Source organism: Drosophila melanogaster, chromosome 2L, assembly GCF_000001215.4.
Source record: "Drosophila melanogaster chromosome 2L".
In the NCBI taxonomy this organism is placed as follows: domain Eukaryota; kingdom Metazoa; phylum Arthropoda; class Insecta; order Diptera; family Drosophilidae; genus Drosophila; species Drosophila melanogaster.
Genome location: NT_033779.5, coordinates 4992794 through 5012142, shown reverse-complemented (window position 1 = coordinate 5012142; position 19349 = coordinate 4992794). Strand labels below are relative to the sequence as shown.

At 42.8% G+C, this 19349-nt stretch overlaps 4 protein-coding genes across 16 annotated transcripts; 3 read left to right on the top strand and 1 right to left on the bottom strand.

Moving 5' to 3' along the window:
* Window positions 1-15: 15 nt before the first annotated feature.
* Window positions 16-1221, bottom strand: SelT (Selenoprotein T). 3 transcript variants are annotated; one of them, NM_001273140.1, is made up of 3 exons: window positions 1012-1051; window positions 808-959; window positions 16-731 (listed from the first exon to the last, which is right to left on the bottom strand). In NM_001273140.1, exons 2-3 carry the CDS (start codon window positions 951-953, stop codon window positions 281-283), a joined length of 597 nt encoding a protein of 198 aa, NP_001260069.1. In that variant the 5' UTR covers window positions 954-959; window positions 1012-1051; the 3' UTR covers window positions 16-280. The 3 variants fall into 3 exon arrangements, with proteins under 3 accessions (NP_001260069.1, NP_001260070.1, NP_608897.1); NM_001273141.1 differs by having other exon boundaries at window positions 808-1221; NM_135053.4 differs by having other exon boundaries at window positions 808-1051.
* An 87-nt stretch (window positions 1222-1308) lies between these two features.
* On the top strand, window positions 1309-2212 carry Tfb5 (Transcription factor B5). The gene is made up of 2 exons (NM_001144319.3): window positions 1309-1411; window positions 1470-2212. Exons 1-2 carry the CDS (start codon window positions 1377-1379, stop codon window positions 1654-1656), a joined length of 222 nt encoding a protein of 73 aa, NP_001137791.2. The 5' UTR covers window positions 1309-1376; the 3' UTR covers window positions 1657-2212.
* Window positions 1309-2212, top strand: CG31917 (uncharacterized protein). The gene is made up of 2 exons (NM_135051.5): window positions 1309-1411; window positions 1470-2212. The coding sequence occupies exon 2, from the start codon at window positions 1711-1713 to the stop codon at window positions 2164-2166; it is 456 nt and encodes a 151-aa protein (NP_608895.1). The 5' UTR covers window positions 1309-1411; window positions 1470-1710; the 3' UTR covers window positions 2167-2212.
* Window positions 2213-2422: 210 nt separating this feature from the next.
* On the top strand, window positions 2423-19335 carry Rtnl1 (Reticulon-like1). Of its 11 annotated transcripts, none has more exons than NM_001169406.2 (7): window positions 5578-5698; window positions 7369-7529; window positions 7936-7971; window positions 17149-17356; window positions 17427-17635; window positions 17699-17804; window positions 17866-19335. In NM_001169406.2, exons 2-7 carry the CDS (start codon window positions 7454-7456, stop codon window positions 17933-17935), a joined length of 705 nt encoding a protein of 234 aa, NP_001162877.1. In that variant the 5' UTR covers window positions 5578-5698; window positions 7369-7453; the 3' UTR covers window positions 17936-19335. The 11 variants fall into 11 exon arrangements, with proteins under 11 accessions (NP_001162875.1, NP_787983.1, NP_001162877.1 ...); NM_001169405.2 differs by having other exon boundaries at window positions 5578-5715; window positions 17866-18502; NM_175970.3 differs by having other exon boundaries at window positions 5578-5759; window positions 17866-18502.
* Window positions 19336-19349: the final 14 nt, after the last annotated feature.

Below are 19349 nucleotides of genomic sequence, written 5' to 3'. Positions count from 1 at the left end.
ATGCACAAGAAATTTCGTTTGATTGAAATTAAAGCGAACTTTATATCCCATCTAAATCCGATCAAATGCGATTTTGTTCGGTTCGGATTGGATGCGTTTAGGATGTGTAGAGTAGGCTATAGTTGGGGTGAAAACAGAAATACAGCTAAGTGGATAATGTCGGGACAAGAGCTTATGTTTAAGTTAGGTTCAGAGCCGGAAATCGATGTCTGCGGCTGTTTTGGTGTTGTCCAACTGCTGTTTTCCGCGCTCCTCCGTCCGTCCAGTCAGTCCAATGCTATTATTTAACAAAGTCCGGATTCTCCTGCACCTTTTCGGTGAACTGCAGATGGTTGTCGATGATTTGAAAGAGTACCTCCGGCGAGGGAAAGCGTCCCGTCTGCAGTTTCGACCACACAGGCACATCGTTTAGTGTTATCTCGAAAGCGCCGGACGAGATGAGCTGGGCCTCGAGCATGTTGCCCAGGAAGAAGATCATCATGCAGGCGTATATCTTGTTAGCCTGCATGTGGCTCCACCAACTGGGCGTGTTCAGGCCAAGGAAGGTGAACGGACTGACCGCACTGACCACGGACACAATGATTATGATCTTCAGGGCGAATATCATCTTGGAGAGGTAATAGTTTAGACCCGGCGGATCGTAGTTGCCGCCATTCACCTGAATTTGCGGATACTTCTCGCCCAGCAGGCCCACGTAGTCCTCGAACGCCTTGCGATAGCCGCAGGAGTAGCTATTTGGCGAATCAATGGTGAGAAACACAGAGGTCATTGTTATCAATTATGTTAATTGCCCCGCATATAACGCACCAGTAAAGGAAAGTCATCGTCGGCGCTATGTTCTGTCCGAATTTGGTAACCGGTATCTCCTTCTCGCCCTCGGCGAACACCAGGGCGTATCCGGCGCACAGGCACAGCACCAGTAGTGCCACATTCCTTCCGGTCAGCCTTTCCATTGCGTGCTTATGGTCTGATTTAATTAGGAATTTAATTTGGAATTCAATATTTCCTCACACTTTTGCCTTGGTGTTTGTCCGTGTGACTGGCAAATACCCCGCTACTTCTGTCTACTTTTCGTAGTGAGTAGCACTGATAGGGCTGGCAAAATAGCTATATTTCTTAAAGTACGAAACTTCCGACGGTGAAACTAACATAATATAGTTAATATCGGGTGCTGGTTTAAAGCAATGTGTTATATTTCGTTGATTGTAAATATTATATTGCCATGCTGAAATTATTGATTAAATTATCAAGTAAAGTCAAAAAAATATCGATAGTAAAGACTGCCACCTCTAGCCTACGTTTCACTGTGAATATGTCATTCAGCTCTGAGAATTGGTGAGATTGTTTATTAATTTCGGCAAACAAATGCTGGCAACATGGTAAATGTTATGAAAGGAGTGCTGGTGGAGTGGTAAGTGGTATACGTTTGGTATGCGTTGGTTTCGCTATATTCAACCCAATCCCCGCAGTGATCCTGCTATGAAACAATTCCTGCTGCACTTGGACGAAAAACTGGCTCTGGGACGCAAATTCATTATCCAGGATCTGGACGAGAACCATTTGTTTATCTCCACGGACATTGTGGAAGTTTTGCAGGCGCGAGTGGACGACTTGATGGATCGGATAAGCTTTCCGCTGCACGACAAGGACGCTTAGAACCTACACAACCCATAAAATCCAATAGCCAAAAGTAAAAACCTAAAAACAACCATGACGGGTCGCGAATCCAACCGCATCAAGGACGCTGAAAAGAAGCGTGTCCTGGACTCCACAGCCCGCCAGCGGCGTGCCCGCAAAGCCTTGGAGGCTCTGGAGCAGGACAACTACCACGATGACCCACACGCCGACCTTGTCATGTCCAAGAAGTTGCCCAAATTCCAGGACAGCCTGAAGACCGGCAAGGAGAAGAAAGGCAAGCGCAAGGGCGCCGAATACTTTCTCGTCAAGTATCGCAAGAACTTCCAGCAACTGCTCGAGGAGGACAAGGACAAGCAGCCCAACTACGAGAGCGCCGCAGCGCCGGCTCCACAAAAGCCACTGCGGCATTTCTGCGCCGTTTGCGGCAACTTCTCGTTGTACTCGTGCACCGCCTGCGGAACGCGATACTGTTGCGTTAGATGCCTGCAAACGCACCAGGACACGCGCTGCCTCAAGTGGACGGCCTGAGCATGGTTGTTATGTTTACAAATAAATCAAACATTAGGCATAACTGAATTGCGCGAAGTTTCTGGAAATACATACAACAAATTTTAGCTGTCGTGAATTTTAGCCAATTTGCCAGAGCCATTGGGTTAATGTCATGGCTAAAGATGCCGGCAACATCAAAACTTTGGTTCGAAACATGGCTGTTCAAGGTATTTGTCCATTTTTAGGCAATTATGCTGTGAGCGTCATCGATAGTATCGACCGCTGTGCCACCTCTAGCGCAGGTCCATTGAAACTTTTCAAACGTCTGCATCGACGGCGCCTGTAAAAGAGTCGCTGTGGTTCAAATTAAATTCAACGTTCCCGAGCACAAAACACTGCGAATTGCGGCCTTTTAGTCACCAGAAGGCACTTAAGTCGGCTAAAAAAAATCATATTAATTTCAACCGGCAAAATCAGCTGTAGCTCGGTGCCTGTGCGTGTGTGTGTGGGTGTGTCGTGTGCGTGCGTACGTGTGTGTGTGTGCGAAGTTCCAATCAGAAGGCCAGGATATTCAAACACATCTGTGAAAATTTCTTATTGATCACAAGTGTTATATTTTGAAATCAAAACACTGTAGAATATGGATCGGAACTTCGACGAACTGAAAAAGGAGGCCGCTGCCACCAACGAGGACATCTTCAAGCAGGCGCAACGTGCCTACGAAGACTCTGCACTTGGTGGCGATACTGGCAATGTGAGTGGTGGTGCCCAGGACGATAATGCCCACACGGAGCACTACTTCGCCAACGAGCAAAAGAAGTTGGACTTTGGCGATGCGCAGGAGTTTGTCCAACGCCTGGCCGCCGACGCTAAGGATGCCAAACTCGATTTGGACACCAAGTTTGCACAGAAGACTGATGATTTCGAGGACTTTCTGCGCGACGCTGGCAAGGAGGTGAAGCAGGGCATCAGTGGACTGACCACCGACTTTATGAATGCCGAGCGGGGCTTCTCCGCTCCCCTGGCTCCATTCTCAGAGACGGTAGCTCAAGCTCCGGTTATTCCAGCACAAGCTCCAGCTGTTCCCGATCATGCTCCGGCCGTTCCAGCTCCAGTGGCGCCAGCTCCTGCTGTCCCAGCTCCGCTTCCTGTCGAGGAGGACCTCCTGGGCAGCTTCACTGACCAGCCATCGGCACCACTCCAGGCCTTCCAGCCAACGGCACCGTCCACGGCCAATTTCTATGACGACGAGGAGGATGACTTCCTGGGCAAGCCAACCACTGCTGCCCCAGCAGCTCCTGTCGCCCCATTGACCAAGGCCAACCAGGATTCCGACACTGAATCGCCGTCCGTCTCGTACACACCATCGCCGGCCAAGAAACCCATTGTAGATGCCCTCAAGGATCAGGACAACGAGAAGTTCATCTCGTCGGAAGATCTGGCCAGCGATTTTAAGGAGGAGCCACGCTCAGCACCCACACCAGCACCCGCACCAGCTCCCATTCTCGATGCTGCTCCAGCTGTTGCTCCTGCTCCAGTGGCAGTACCAGTATCAGTACCAGTTGCCAAACCCCAGCCGGTTCCAGTGGCTGTACCCGTGACAACCGCTTTGATAACCGACCTGGATGACGAGGAGGTGGTGTTCAAACCCACTGTCCAGGAGGCGCCGAAGGCACCCACCATCGCCGCACCCGTAGTCGAGCCGAAACCAGAGCCACCCAAACCCAAGGTGGAGCCGGCCAAGCCGAAGGTTGTGCCAGTGGCGCCAGTTGAATCGACCCAGCCGCAGCCAAAGATTGCGTCCGTCGAGGAGATCTTCTGCAAATACGGATTGGGTGAGTCTAGCCACTGCAAATAGCAACTAGTCAACACCAGTTATCATTGCGTTTCTAATTAATTTGTTGTGTTCCCGTCGTCATTCGAGTATTATAGTACACCGTCGTAATTTGAATACCATTTTGATGTTTGTTCCCAGTGTCCTTGCGGCGCACCTTGCATCCCACGCCCTTTCCCATCGCCTGCTGCCCCTTCTATTTAATTTTGTTTTGTGCGTTAGTCATTCGCCACTCTCTTATTATTATTATTTTTTTTTTTTTTTTGTATGGTTTTTTTCCTCCAACTCTGCTCATGAGTCATCGTTTTTTGCGGAGCTCTCTTATTAAGTGAATTTTATATCGCAATGCGGTGAAATTTAATAGCCTAGAAGATACTCTCTTCGGAGGCCGACTTTTCTTCTTCCTTTTCCATTTCCCTTGACATTAATCATTCTCGATTTGAACAGCAGCCGCATTGTTTGCCGGCTTTCTCATAGTTTTCATAGATTTTTCGCAATCGATCGTCACCGCGTGATTCACACTCATTTGAATGCCACGAACAGAAATATGACTGCTTAATACAGGGATCGTTCGCTAAAGGCAACCCGCTAATTTACTGCAAGAAACTACTTTTATAAAAGCAATATGATTTGCAGGTAGAAACAGTGAATAATCAAATATATTATGAATATGAAATGGATATTATTTATTAACCGTTTGATGCTCCTAACGTTTATTGTTTCCAACAAAGCAAACAGAAACAATTAAATAGATAGGAAGGTGAATCGTAAAACAGATAGGCAAACCTTAGATGAGCAGACAGAGGTGAAAAGAAGGTAAATTGCATAACTAATCCCAACTGGGCAACTCATCACGCCGGGTATAGTAGATACGAAAAAGGGGGCAACATTCTCGAAGCTGGTTTCACCATTACCGAGATACTTAACCGGCGTGAATCAGCTGCTCAGTAGCTCAGTAGCTTCTCCATTCCAAAAGCTCTATATTGGTCTATATATAATATATGTATATGTATATATATATAGAGTGTACCCACCATTGACGTACACATGTCCGTTCATCATATTTCGCTTTATTTCATTGCGATTCTTTTTTTTGTGTTTTCTGTGTTTCAGCTTCGTGTCCATTAAAGCAATTTGCGGCAAAGTAATTTATTGTTGCGTAGTAATCTCTGCTACTATTTGGCAATCTCACGTTTCCATTCCCATTTCTACTACCTTTCGACAGTGCGCTAATTTGGCCAGCGAATAATTCAATTCTCGTCTCCCTCGCGGCGAATGCGAGTTTTTCACGGCATGCAGCAGGCGACCAGCAACTGCGGAAAAATATTTTCCAATTAGTGATTTCCATTGACGCCTCTGTCTGCCAGTCTGGGTTGCATCCATCCTTTTAGTGCGATTATGCGGCTATTTTTGTTATTCCACTACCAGCTGTAGCTGTAGCGCACATATTTGCCTTGTTCTTTTGTTCTTTCGCTGCGCTTTTGTCTTTCAATTTGCCATTGATTTCGCTTTGGACTCTCGCATCCGAAACGGATTTCTCAATTGCATCTTCCCCTCTCGTTTAGCATCCACCTTATCGCACCCCCATTATCGCCAACGGTCATAGTTGCAATCAACTGTAGTTCACTGACAGCTCCCGCGATATCGTCACATTTTAACTTTACACATTTGTGTATTATAACTACATATAACAATACCATCCTGACCGCAGATATAGAATTTATTTTAATTTTACTTGTGCGTTGTGTTGATCGGTAAACAAAGGCGGAAATCCGAAGAGTGGAGCCGAGTAAACAATGTGTGTGTTTTTTTTTTTTTAATTATTTTTGGTTAATTGCATCTCCCACGCGGCCAGTGATCGATTAAGTGGGGGAATCGCTTTTTTTTGGGGCCACAAAAAGAACACATGTTTCCAACCAGACGAGAGTTGCCTATATTAAGAAAGTTATGGTGCGTGGGTCAAATTTAACCTAAAAACCAATATGGACAAGGCTACTCTTCTCGACAATATATGTGGATTATTTCGAATAAGTGATTTTCTCTTTTGATGAAAAATAAACCGATGTATCATTTTTGGTTGCATTTTACCTTTTTACCGCAGTATAGGTTTTTATATAGTATAGGATTTTTCAAAGGAATTCCATATATTGTCACAGGTTTCGCCTACTTATAAAGTAGGTCAAATTTATCAGTATCAAAGAACGTAGTGCGAAAGCTTTGGTATAATTTTCCCTGGGAAATTGTTTCGGAAAACATGCTTCCGTATTTCATTCTCCTGCCAACATATCGATTTCATTCGGACAGAACTGTGCTAAACCGTCAAAGAAGTTTGCCATTTTGACAGCACATCTCATGTGGAATGCGTCAAATATTTGTCTCATAACTTGGTCGAAAGTTGGCCAAAAGTATAAAATTTAGCAAAACATAGCAATGATTGCCCAGACAACCAATGGCCAGAAAAATGCGTTGCTTTCCGATTCCCATTTGATTGATTTCCCATCTAATTCTCGCGCCGCACGCAACTGCAGGGCGGGGTCAAAGGGCAAGCTGGCGGTTGGGCTGTGTGCGGGCGATAGCAACAGCATCTGCACCCACCGCACCCAAAAGTTGCAGCGTCTGGTAATTTCCGGCCCACTCGTTGGGTGTCGAACGAAAACAACAAGAGTCCTGCGGAAGCCAACGCATGCGCTGCGCGGAAAGCCAAGAAAAGTCTCCGCCCGGAAAAACTCTCCGCTCACCAAGCAGCGGGTCAGCTGCAATAGGTGAAATCGATGGCCCCCAGCTAGCGAGCTTTCCCCAAACTCGGCGGCACATCAAATGCTACTGCCGAGCCACCGAGTTCAGGGCTAAGCACGGTTGCTCAACTTGGCGAGACTTGCGGCTGCCCTCTCATTGAATCCGCACCGCCTTCAGCCCTGCCGGGCGATTACAGTGGACACATGCTAGAGACTAATCAAATCCTCAAAACAAACTAATTCAAAAACTTTTTATAACAAAAGATCTCAATTTCTTACGATTTTAAGCTTTTTAAAAAATTCTTTTGCATACATTTTTGAAGAAAACACTTCCAGGGACTCGCTTTGTCAGTAAGTTAGGAAGCTCCACTGTAGTTTGTAGTGTGCGCAGCGGGGGTCAGTTTAGACATCCTCTCTCTCTCTCGGCGCCGCCGCTCTGAGCCTAGGGTTGTCCTTTACAGGGGGGATGGGACGGGGGTAACGCCCGGCCTGCTTTTCGCGGCAAAGCTTCTCCCAATACGTTTCAGTCTCTATACGCGTCGTGAGGTCGCCACACGGAAGTGGAAAATTCTTATAGCGTAATACCTTAACGTCGTAATACCCGTTCGTTCTCTCCGCTCTCTTTCTGCGCTGCGCTTTGCTCAACGAAAACAATCGAATATAACGGAAAAGTTACTGTCCAATAAAAAGGATAACTCGTAGTGCTAACGAAGAAGTGTGCTAAGCAAAAAGCAAAACCCAAATTAAAACCAGCATAATGTCCGCATTTGGTGAAACCGGTCAGAATGGCGTGTGCAAGCAGCGCCCATTGATTTGCTCCATACTCGATCCCAGTAAGTTAAAAGAAAAAGGAAAAACGAAATTCCCCAAAAAAAAAAAAACGAAACTCACCCCGCATTTGTGAAATAAGTTGGAAAAACAACAAAACTAACCTCTGTCAACGGTGGCCTGGGTGGTAGTTTTATGCTTAAGGATTGTATAATTTGTCCATATAATATATTTGTATATACTGTGTTGTACAAGTGGTTTTCAACGCTTTTGTGTATTTTAACTGATTTTGCTTTAAAATTTAAATTGTAGTACTGCTTTAACTGCTTGGTCCTTAACTCTGACTAACTGCTTGTGCACTGAGCATTTGTTTTGCACGCCATCTCCTATCCCTCCTGTTTTCATTACCTTTTCGCACCTCGACTAACCGCTAAACTAACGAAAATCAATATATCAATCGCCTATTTGCAGATGCCTGGTTTAAGCCCGAACGTTTGCACCCGCAAGGTAAGTCCAGTGCAGACCAAACTGTGCCCGCGACTCTGCTGCTTGACCGCCCAACCTGTGCGCTGAAAACTGTAACTGTACAAATCCTACGAAACGATTGTCAATATGCGTTTTATATGATTATGATGATGATGTCATCGAGCCACCCCCATTGTTCTTTTTTGTCCTTTTTCGTTGTTGTTATTATTGCTGTTGGCTTTGTTTTGCTCCCCCATTTGGTTAAGAGCCTACGAGCACAAGTACAAATGACAAGCTTTGTGCTCCCGCTGTTGCTGTTGCTGTTGTTGTTTTCATATTCCTTTGCTGCAAGCAGTGCCCCAGAAAGTATGCCACATTATTCCGCATATCCTTTCGAGTGCTCCACTCTGCATTGTCTCTGTACTTTTCTAGGGCAATATTACATGTATTGGGGGATGCCCCGATGCGGATAACATTCAAAACGTTTTAACTGTACGCATATATATGTACATATGTATAGTACGTATTTAAACCTCTCCTCTTATTGATGAATTTATTACTGAAATACATATATAAATTTAAGCAACATTTTCTTCTTTGTAACTACACTGTAAAGTTTAGTTTCATGTTTGGTGCAGCTTTCACCTGGAGGGTACATAGTAAATAATTTGAATTTTCTGTAATGCTCATGGTGGTTGCTGCCACGCCCCCTCACTTTGCAGCCCCCACCCCTCGCTGCCATTCTTTTCATATATTCGGTTGCAAGTCCAGTCGCATTGCAATTAGCCGTCGTTTTCATATAGTTCAGTTACCCGACAGCCAAACGATTTGCACTGATGCGGTGAGCGGTAACCGTAATCGGATCGCATGCTAAGCCAACCCAGCAATACCGCCAAACGGCACAGTGCCGTCCACTACAGTAGAACCACTTAACCAGAACTATATTTTGACTTGTGAAAGATAGTCAAGTTATACAGCAAATGCCAAACATTTTCTTTTAAATTCATACTTAGTTGTAGGACATTTAAAATTTTCGATTTTGAGAAGCTCCTCTAGTGTTGCATATTCACAAAAACACTTTACCACTGAAAATCTCGAACTGATATGGGGCGTCTGCCGTTTTCCCCACCACAAAACTGGGGGGCAAAGGCCTCGCATGCAATCTGAGCTCAGTCTAACGCTCCATGCACTTTCTATAGGTACTAGTATGTATTTGTCTGTATAAAACTGTGTACATATGTACTTATACTCACTTAGTGCACCGCTTTTTATTAAAAATTATTTGCGTTTGTTATGACTAATTCGCATTTAATTTGGTCGCCGTCTGACGACTTTAGTTATTATTAAAAATCACTCATTAACCATGCACTCGGACTGTGCATTCCTTAGTCACTTCAAAGGCTGGACTTTGGCTTTGAATTAAATCGCTTTTTTATTACATTTGTGATGCTCAGAATCTCGAATTGCTATCAATAAATCTACTAACAGTATAAAGAAAATCGGTGCCTTGATTTTCTACTTAAGTCAAACTAAAATAGTTTAATGGGCCAATTAATTTTACATCGCTACTAACTCATTATTGCATCTAGATGTCGTAAATATTTATTGTCTAGCTATTCATCATGGTTTAAGTTTAAGTGTACATATGTATATTACTGACATATACTATAAGAAAAGCAGCAAGCTCTCTAGAATATCAATATTTCATTACCCAGCCACTTCCAAAATTTGCAAAAATCTGCTTCCCCTTCTTTTCCACATGATTCTCCTCTATTGGCCAAAATACAATTTGCACGAGTGGCTAGACATGAACCTGTGGCGCTGATGGATTTCTCCGGGCTTTCAGCCCGAGTGCGGTGCCCAATTTGGACATGGTTAGGAGCTTAAGTGCCGCTCGCCGTGGACTGCCCACTGTGGGCACTCGAATACTTGAATAAACGAGGCAGTCAGTCGGAAGTCGGCCCACATTAGCATTCTCCAGCAGAGAAAAGCCAAGCGGGCGGTGAATGTAAAACTGTTAATTAGACATTGGTGTTTTCGCAGCCAGTCTAGCGTTCAGAATCATGATTAGTCATCCATTGTTCTAGTTTGTGCTTTCCATTCGAAGTGGTGAAATTTTGATATATTATGAATATTTCGTATTTAAATATCGAAATGACTATGATTTCAGTTTTTAGCCATGACTACATTGGTATTAATTTTAAAGATATAACTATCTAAACCAACGGTTTTTAGGTATTTATTTCATTAAATTCTTGAACTGTCTTAAGAACTCGAATGAGTAACGGCCAAAAAGAGAAATGCTACGTGCCGCGGACGACAAGTTTTCTTGTTGTCTGTATACATATTTAATTTTATACTTCCAGGCGAAATCGATTAGATCATCGACGGCATTTTTCTGGCCTTTGTTAATTCAGCGCCGAAAAAAAAGATTATTTATATATGCGAAAAATTTGCATTCAAGTGCAAAAAGCAAAATTAGAAAAACCGCACAAATAACAATGATAAGCCAGTAGAAATGACTTAATTCGTTGGCAAGCGATAACTGGTCTGCAATTAGAAATTTAAGATAAGGGTCGTCGTTAAGTCGCCAAGTCATGAGCACCCAGAGCTTTTGGTTTTATCGATGCTGACGTCAGATCCCAAAAAGTGAAAATAGGTACATTCTAAATTTTAAATTTCGAGCGCTTTTGTGTAAGCAGTTCGCACTGCTTGCTGCAAGCAGCTCACAATTGAAAATAAGCAGTGAGCAGCTTCTTCAAGGCGCGAAATCGTTAACCTTGAATCTCATTCATTACTGCTCTCATCAATCTCGTTCTGTCCCGTTCGCACCCCCTTTGGATGCTGACTACCCGGCCGGCGTCAATGTTCAAACTCACAGTTGCTTGCTAATTTTAGCATTTTAGCTAAGTATTTCAGCCATTCGCTGTCATTTGTTGCTGTCGTTGGCATTATCTTTGGGTTGGTGTTGCTGTTGTTGGTGTTGATCTGCTAGCCGTGCGGTTTAACATTTAAACATTGCGATGTAGGCTGCACTGGGCGGTCAAGCAGTTGAACTGGGGACCAACAGAGTATTGGAACAGTGTGCACTCGATATGTTAAATCCATAGCGATCAATACAATAATTGGCTAGATTTTAAGTACATTAAAAGCAATTGTAAGCTGCGGAATCTCTATAAATGCATAGTATAGACTACCCCTACTTTAACCCAACATCTTGACAATTTGTTTACCTTCACTGTAGCTGTAAATTATAACCGATTCGCATTTGTATGACCTATAGATCGGGTTAACCGATTCGGTTCAGCTTCCTTTTGCTCTTCCATCTTCTCCCCTGGACATTCGCTCGCTGTGATTCCTTTTACCTGTTCCCGGTGATCGTGGCGTGCAGAGACATGTTCGGGAGAAAATCAGTCGGCTACCTAGCTTTCCGAAATTCGCCATTGGCCCTTTCCTCTTCCCTTATTTGCCTACAGTAAGGGCCAAGATGTTAGTGATCTTCGGATAAGGAATTAGTTTCACGTATTGTGGATTTATTGAAGAGCTTTTAAATGTTTTGTAAAATGTGGGGGAAATTATAAAAGTAATTATTTTTAAACATATGAAGCTGAGACAGAAAGAAAGAATCTCCATTGCCTTTTAATCTAAACATAAAATCCCATATGGTTTTTCATCGTGTTACATTTACTTGACAAAAGTGAACCTATTTCATTGCTCGCAGCTGTTCTCTGCGTTGGGTACCTGCGTGTGTAATTTCAGCGTGTGTGTGTGTGCGCTTGTGTTCGTGTGGGCATGTGTGTATTCGCTTCGCCCTGCGACGAGCTGAGCGCATCTGAAATTAATTGTAGTTTAGTTGATGTACGGACTTTGACAACGTCACATTGCCCCAGAGTCGGGATCTAGGTCCAGATCGAGATCGAGATCGAGAAAACAAACACGAGAACGCGACCACGAAAACAAGATCGGTAAATGGTTCTTTCCGCACTCTGCGTGCCCGTGCGTTTGGTTAAAAGTGTGTGCCAGTGTCTGTGCGGGATGAGGATACCCTTTCTACACTGCGAATGCCACGGATTGTGTCAGCTGTTTGAACTCGTAGAATGACCTGCACTTGCAGCTGACAGAAAACACGTATCCGCGCCTCTGTCATTGTCGTCGCAGCATTTAGCATTCGACATTATTCCGATTCAGAATCTGTGTGCCCCCGCCCCAGAAAAACTCGCGGAATTTTTCGTGTTTTTTGTGCGGATACTTTTCTAATTATATAACTTGGATAGGTGCCCTAACGCTGACAATATATGCAAATGTGGATACAGTGGTCACTAGAAAGTGTAAAGTTCCAGAAAGATAATTCTGTATAGGAACTAACTATCATTGCCTACTTTCAAACACCTATTATTTGGTACACTCTGCTCTATTGGCCATTTTAGTAACCTAAAGAAGCCAACTAATCTCTCATAGCCAGCGACCACTGTATCACATTCAATATCAAGACGTGCACCTACCTAGCCAATGCGGTTATCGTCGCAAAGCAAATAAATCAGCGGTGAATGAAATAATATAATAATATTAATCCTATCCTATTATCTGGCCCCGTCGACTGGCTGGCACTTTCCATATCAGTTCCGCCAGCGGGTGCGAGGAACTCTCGGCCGGGTTCTATATCTTTCGTCTAGGTCGGATCCGATCGTCTTCGGCTCTGGCCCGCGATCGTTCAGTTGGCTAATGTTAATGCCCGCGGTTGCATTATTCGCATTTCCTCGATCCGTGAACCGCGCGAAAAAGTCGTCCGAACTTTCGCTACATTTCCAATTTTGTCTTCCACTTGCAGTCGGGCGAAAAGCTTTAGTGATATTACTAAAACCGTATATACTCAGTTAATCCAGTCAATCCCAACACAATAAGATACGATGGCTGCTGGTCTGGAACAGCTGCAGGGTCTGCTGCAATCGTTGGGCGAACTCAAAGACTTGCCCCTGAACCGCGAGTCGTGTAAGTAAAATTAAATGAAAATTGTTGCGGAAGAATTCCATTATTATATGTTCATATAAATGTACATATAGGGTTTGGCTAGATATGAGGGCCGACCGCATGGCCAGCTGAAAATCGAATGAAACGGAATTTCCCTTGGGGAAATTTCTTTTATTTCTCGCCTCGCCTCGTGCTCTCTCTTTTCCTCTCTTTTCAAATCAGCCCCTCTCTCTAAATGCAGCTATAATTTATTTATAAATATTCTTTTTAGTGTCTTAGGAAAAATGTTGAGGACTTAAGGAAAAATTGGAAAGAGTAATTTTGGCGTAGAGGGCTAATAAGTCCACTTGTTTAATATTCGATTAGATAGGAGTTACGTGAATATTTTTGGTATCATTGATAACTTGTTATCAATAAGTTCATAGAAAAGCTGTATCAATGGTGACAATTTTTCATTTATGATTACTGTGCGAAACAATTAAAACAATTTCTAGTCTCAGAAGAATTTTCTATTATCAGCACTTCCCCCTGGGCAACTTGGGTTGATAAGCCAAAGTGGCTCGCCAAACATGGAACTTTTTTGCGGTTTCAAGTGGGGGGTGCGTGCGTGAGTGGATATATATATACCAAAAAAAAACCTTGAATTTTTTTTTGCATATTATTATTGTACTTTCTGGGTTATTTTATTATTTTCTGTTCGCTTCAATGCGCTGCTATTCTATAATTGCCTTATGCAATTCTGCAGACTTTCTGACAATGTCAGGTGCACACAATAATTGCATCTATGTACATATGTACGTTTGTTGTCGCGCATTTAGGAATTATGTCAGCGAGCATTGCTATGATATCATTTGAAACACAGCTTACTCATTCAAACGCGCCAAATAAAAATGTTGGAAAGCAACGCAAAAGCGTTAGATGTGATTGGGGTTGGATTTAAGTGTTTGCCAATGATGATGTCACTAACTAACGCTTTTTCGCATTTCGCCAGTACGCAGTTTTCCCGCCTATTGCGTTTTCATTTGAGCGCGGCTTTGGTTATTGCCACGCACAGTGGTTGTCAAACTGACACAAGCAGTCCATTGAACCCAATTGAGCCCCGATAAGCAGTACAAATGCTAGGCGATGTGAGTGCAGATTTAATTTATTGATTTAGGCCCATCGTATGTGTTGGCATTTCCCGCATTTCGCCATTGTTGGTCACGCTTCGGATTCATGATTCAACCGCAAAACCCCACCCACTACGTCACTCAACGTAACACTACGTATGTAAGTCCAATCTCCAATCTTCGGCTCCACACAGCCGAATCGCGAGTCCAAGTTCGTGGTTGAGGTTGACACGTTTGCTGACATATGTACATACGTACAGCCCTTGCTCCCCTTGCGGCCCCCATGCCGGATTTGTTGTTGTTACTGCGCCTTATCTTTTACTTTCAATGCGGATCGTCTCTCTTGCTCTCTCCCGCTCTCCAATGGAGAGCTCTCTTCTACCGCACAGTGGGTTGTCTTGATTGGTTTGTAAGCGGATATAACAAAATCTTCTGATTTATGAAAAAACAAATCTACCATCAAGAACGAATACACATTTTATAGACTTTAATGGTGTTTATTGGAAACATTAAATTGCATATGTAGTCCATTAATCGATTGGATTGCTGGCGTGCCCACTGTGCACTGCTTGATGGGGCTCCCACTGCTTTTTGAATCTAAAAAACTTGTTTGCCGCCACTCTCGCGCCCTCTCGCTCTGCCTTTCTCTTGCTCCCCCACCCGCTACAATCGCTGTCCCGCTCGCTCTATCCAAGCAGTTCCCCATATGCGACGGCAAATTGGAGGCTTGTTGGTTTAATTTGTGCTCAAACTTCTTCCAGTTCTTTTGCTGCGCTCGATTCAGACGGTCGGCCGAATCGTCCCATTCGTGTGCCAGTGGTTGTGTGTGTGCGTGACTAGCCAACTAACTAACTTTATCGCTGTAATTAAGCCTAGACACGCGAAAGTCCAGCCCGCTTTGCATACATTTTGGCGCCAAGCTAACTGTTTTTAAAATACACAAAAAAATGGCAGGCGGCAGCAAACGCTACTCACGCAACAACTCCAATGGCAATTTTCAGCCGCTTCCAGAACGCGGACCAGGTAATACCAATTGGGAAACCATCAGGGAGCTATCTCCGCTTTCACTATCACCTGGCTGCTGGTCCACGTTGACCACTCTAGGTTCTTAAAGCCCACATGAAAACAACAATAGCAACACAACGAGGGTCTTATCTTCGGGGGGTCGTGGAATAAAATGTATTTATGGAGCGGAGCAGTGATTGCTGCCAACGTCAGCAGCGGAATATCATCAGCGCCAACGTGGCTAAAATGTTCAATGAAAGTCATAACCAAAAATCACTATCCAATGAAATCCAGCCTTCGCTATGCAAATTTTTTTTCGCTTCCATTCTAGACACAGTGCTAATTTCATATATATTCATTTTGTGCCACGTTGTGAACTGAGTGCTTGGCAACCAGCAATCAACAGAAAATGCTCGCCCATCATCATAAATCCAGCTTGCATTGGCAATTTTAAATTGAATTATTAAACAAGTGTCTAAATAGCAGGTACTTGATATACGTTATCAGTGCCAGTCGCTCTTATCTGCCTTCTTTTCGGTAATTATTTTCTATCACTACATTCGTGTTCTGCTGTCCCGATGAGGCTGCACTTCACTTTCGGCCAAAACGGGTTTCAAGGCGAACGAAACCAAACCAGTTCCAACCAAAGAAATCTTCAGCGGGATTCCAGTTGCAATTGTAACGAACTCTTCGATTCAATTGGTACTCGGGTAACTTTCTCCCATCAGAGAGCTTTCTCAGTCTTTTCACCAAGCTAAGGGCCTCAGACGCTGCCATCTCATCACTATTGTGCGTCTCCTTTCTAATTTATTTCACCCATATTTACATAATATACCCCTCAGATCGAGTCTGGCCTGGCAACTTAGACGAATTCGAATCTGAAACTAGTTTACCCAGCTTGCAGACTTTTCGTATATCTATCTATATGCTATTTGTTTAGGTGTATTCTAAAGTGATATACCATTTATACTATTTATATACCATTTTTATTGAGGATTAATATATAGATTTCAATTAATCTCCAAGCAAGCATACTATCATAAGCATATTAATGTGTTGGCCAAACCCAATGGTACTATAAAATAATAAATGCTTGTCGTTAATTATTGGTCATATATCATTTCCTTGCGGGTAGCACCTTACTGGATTGCCCTAAGTAGCTTGCTACCTGAGCAACCTAACAAATCAGTTCAAACTAATGACCACTTAATGAGTTGGCAAATCCCCTATTTCCAACACTTGAGATGTGTATTTATAGACGATTTGTTTGTTTTAGTACATATCTTAATTGGGTTAACCCAGACGCCGCGGGGCAGTGACTTCTTATCGGCAAATCCGACGAAAGCGAATGAAGCCCGATCCGATGGCCAAGTTATAGCAGATGGAGAGGTGTTTACGTCAGCGACTGAATCCGAATCCAAGAGATACATTCCGGCACGAGCTGGACAATCGATTTATAAGCGTTTGCGACTGCCATTTCCATATCCGTTCGCCACTCAAACACTCTTTTGCCATCGCTCTTTCCACTTGGTAGCTATGCTCTTTACGGCTCTCTTTTGTTTTCCGGCTGGGTCCGGACAATTTGGCCCTCTTCTTCTAGACATTTTCATATACGTTCTGCCCCCGACCAGCAGACGCCAAATAATACTTCTCTAGTGTGTAGAACTTGGCAGCGAACGTCAAACGTAGGAGCACCGCGAACGATCCGTTGGAAAACCCGAAAACTTGAATACCCGAAAAATGTCGAACAGATTGTGTGAGTGAACCAACCGGGCTGAGAAAAGGGGGTGCTTGGGTTCAGATATTATAGTATCAGAGCTTAGTTGCATGCCGTTGAACAAATGCTAACGATAATTACCACCTCGGCAGATGGTGCCACAGTTCTCGAATCTGTATCTCATCTATTTATCTCATAGATTGCATAATTGCCGCCAGCTGAAAAGATATATGTACATAGATGCGTGCGAGACGCTGAACGTATGTGTGCTTCGTATATTTGGGGATTCTCAGTCCACATTTTCCACTCGTATCTCGTCTCTTTTCACAGTTTATGAGGGTTATAATTTGGGAATGAAAAATCAAATGTGTATGGTGGACAAAAGCAGATTCTAATTGATCCATTTGCTCTTCTTTCCAGTGGAATCCCTTATCTACTGGCGCGATGTGAAGAAATCCGGCATTGTCTTCGGCGCTGGCCTGATCACACTGGCGGCCATCTCCAGCTTCTCGGTGATCAGCGTGTTCGCCTACTTGTCGCTCCTAACCCTCTTCGGCACCGTCGCCTTCAGAATCTACAAATCTGTGACACAGGCCGTGCAAAAGACAAACGAGGGTCACCCCTTTAAGTGAGTATTGTAGACTGATGTCTCCCAACAAAAAAAAAAGTTTAACTAACGTAACTCCTTACGAAATCAGGGATTACCTGGAGCTGGATCTGACGCTGTCGCACGAAAAGGTACAGAACATTGCCGGCGTGGCTGTGGCACATATCAATGGCTTCATCTCCGAGCTGAGGCGTCTGTTTCTTGTTGAGGATATCATCGATTCGATCAAGTTCGGCGTCATTCTGTGGGTCTTCACCTACGTGGGTGCCTGGTTCAATGGCATGACTCTGGTCATCTTGGGTAAGTGGAGGATTAACTTAAACCAATCGAAAACAGAACTGATTATCTTCTATATTTGTGCAGCCTTTGTCTCGCTGTTTACCTTGCCCAAGGTCTACGAGAACAACAAGCAATCGATCGACACTCACTTGGATCTGGTGCGCAGCAAATTGACAGAAATCACCGACAAGTGAGTTTAACCATTTAAAATCTCCGTAAGAAAGATATTCTAAATCGCTTTTGTGTTCCAGGATCCGAGTGGCCATCCCCATTGGCAACAAGAAGCCCGAGGCCGCTGCCGAGTCTGAGAAGGACAAGTAAAGAACCCGCACTAGCAAGAGAAACAACCACAAATAAACATGTTTATTTATTTATTAAGCATTATTTGAATGGTTTTAATATTCATCCAGGCATTAAATAAATAACAAGTCTAGCAGCAATGTTTACATATTAATTGTATAATTGCAATCAACATCAATCGATAATTGTAAATCAAATTTGAAGAGACCCAAAACAATTTATCAACCAACAACTCGTAGCAGTTTCAAACATTGTCCAAGTGTCTTTAAGTTTTTAACGAACGAAACATTTAAAAAGCATATATAGTGAGGGAAATTAAGAAGAAAACGATTATATAGACGCAGCAATGCAAATAAATTTCTTATGAGTTCCACGCAATTTCCGATTTGAATCAACTATCTTCATTTCGATTTATTCAGCTTTCTTAGTTTTCATGTGACCCTTTTTAAATTAATTCTTTGCTTTAGTTTTAGTTTTACTATTTTGTTGATTTTTTGTATAAAACAACAAGAAGAACTAAGATTACTCTTAAAAACAAACAAACAAGAAAAAATCAAATAAAAAATGAAGTAAAAATCCACAACTAATGATTTTTGTGTTTTCTAGCATTTTTTAATAAAGAACAAAAATATATATATATACTTATAAGTAAGCTGATCCGTAAGTCATTAAACTCGCGCCTAATGCTGAAGGAGAATGCAGACATTAATCATAAATAATAAATCATAAAAAATAACGAAGAAAAGAAGAAAGAATTTTGAAAGCAGCTTTATCGCTTCATTTACATACATGGCCTTGTTTCACATTGTACAATTAATTTGTAAGCATTTTACATGAAATTAAATCAAATATTTAATGCAAATTTATTTGAGGCCAAGGCATTTGCGAGTGTCATCACAATTGTAGCTTAAATGTTTATTATTATTATTACTACTGTAACTCTTTGTTGCTGATTGTTGAAGAACTTTCCGTTTGACTTGCGTATTTCGATGGAATCCCCATATAGACGTACTTACATACATATGTGCATGTGTGCAGTTTATCCGACAACTGCATCTTAGGCGTTCTTCTAAATCAGACTATATACCAATAGATATTTTTGCAAATTAATACACTTGAATATATATGTATGTATACAAACCGTAAGTGAGATAAACAAAGACATCGCCTGACGAAAGATCGAAATTTTTAAGTGCAACTTTTAGAGGGTTTATCTATAATTTAGTGCAACTTTACGCATGCAATCGCAAGAAAACAGGTCAAGAATTACACAGAAATGCAGTGAGTTTGCTATGAACAGAGATCGATGCAGAAACAAAAAAAAAAAAAGATGCGCTCTAAAAAGTATTTAACTCTATGAATGAGACACAACAGCAACAGAAGTCGGCTACGATCGTAAAGTTTCAAATAAAAATAAACTCTTATAAAAGTAAAA

Bases quoted from the DNA above. Each gene is read 5' to 3' on its own strand.
- Rtnl1 (NM_001169404.2), top strand. From the start codon at position 2,768: ATGGATCGGAACTTCGACGAACTGAAAAAGGAGGCCGCTGCCACCAAC. The intron at 3,963-7,935 runs GTGAGTCTAGCC...GCCTATTTGCAG, and splicing joins CTTCTGCAAATACGGATTGG to ATGCCTGGTTTAAGCCCGAA. The intron at 17,636-17,698 runs GTAAGTGGAGGA...ATATTTGTGCAG, and splicing joins CATGACTCTGGTCATCTTGG to CCTTTGTCTCGCTGTTTACC.
- SelT (NM_001273141.1), bottom strand. From the start codon at position 953: ATGGAAAGGCTGACCGGAAGGAATGTGGCACTACTGGTGCTGTGCCTG. The intron at 732-807 runs GTGCGTTATATG...TTCGCCAAATAG, and splicing joins ACGATGACTTTCCTTTACTG to CTACTCCTGCGGCTATCGCA.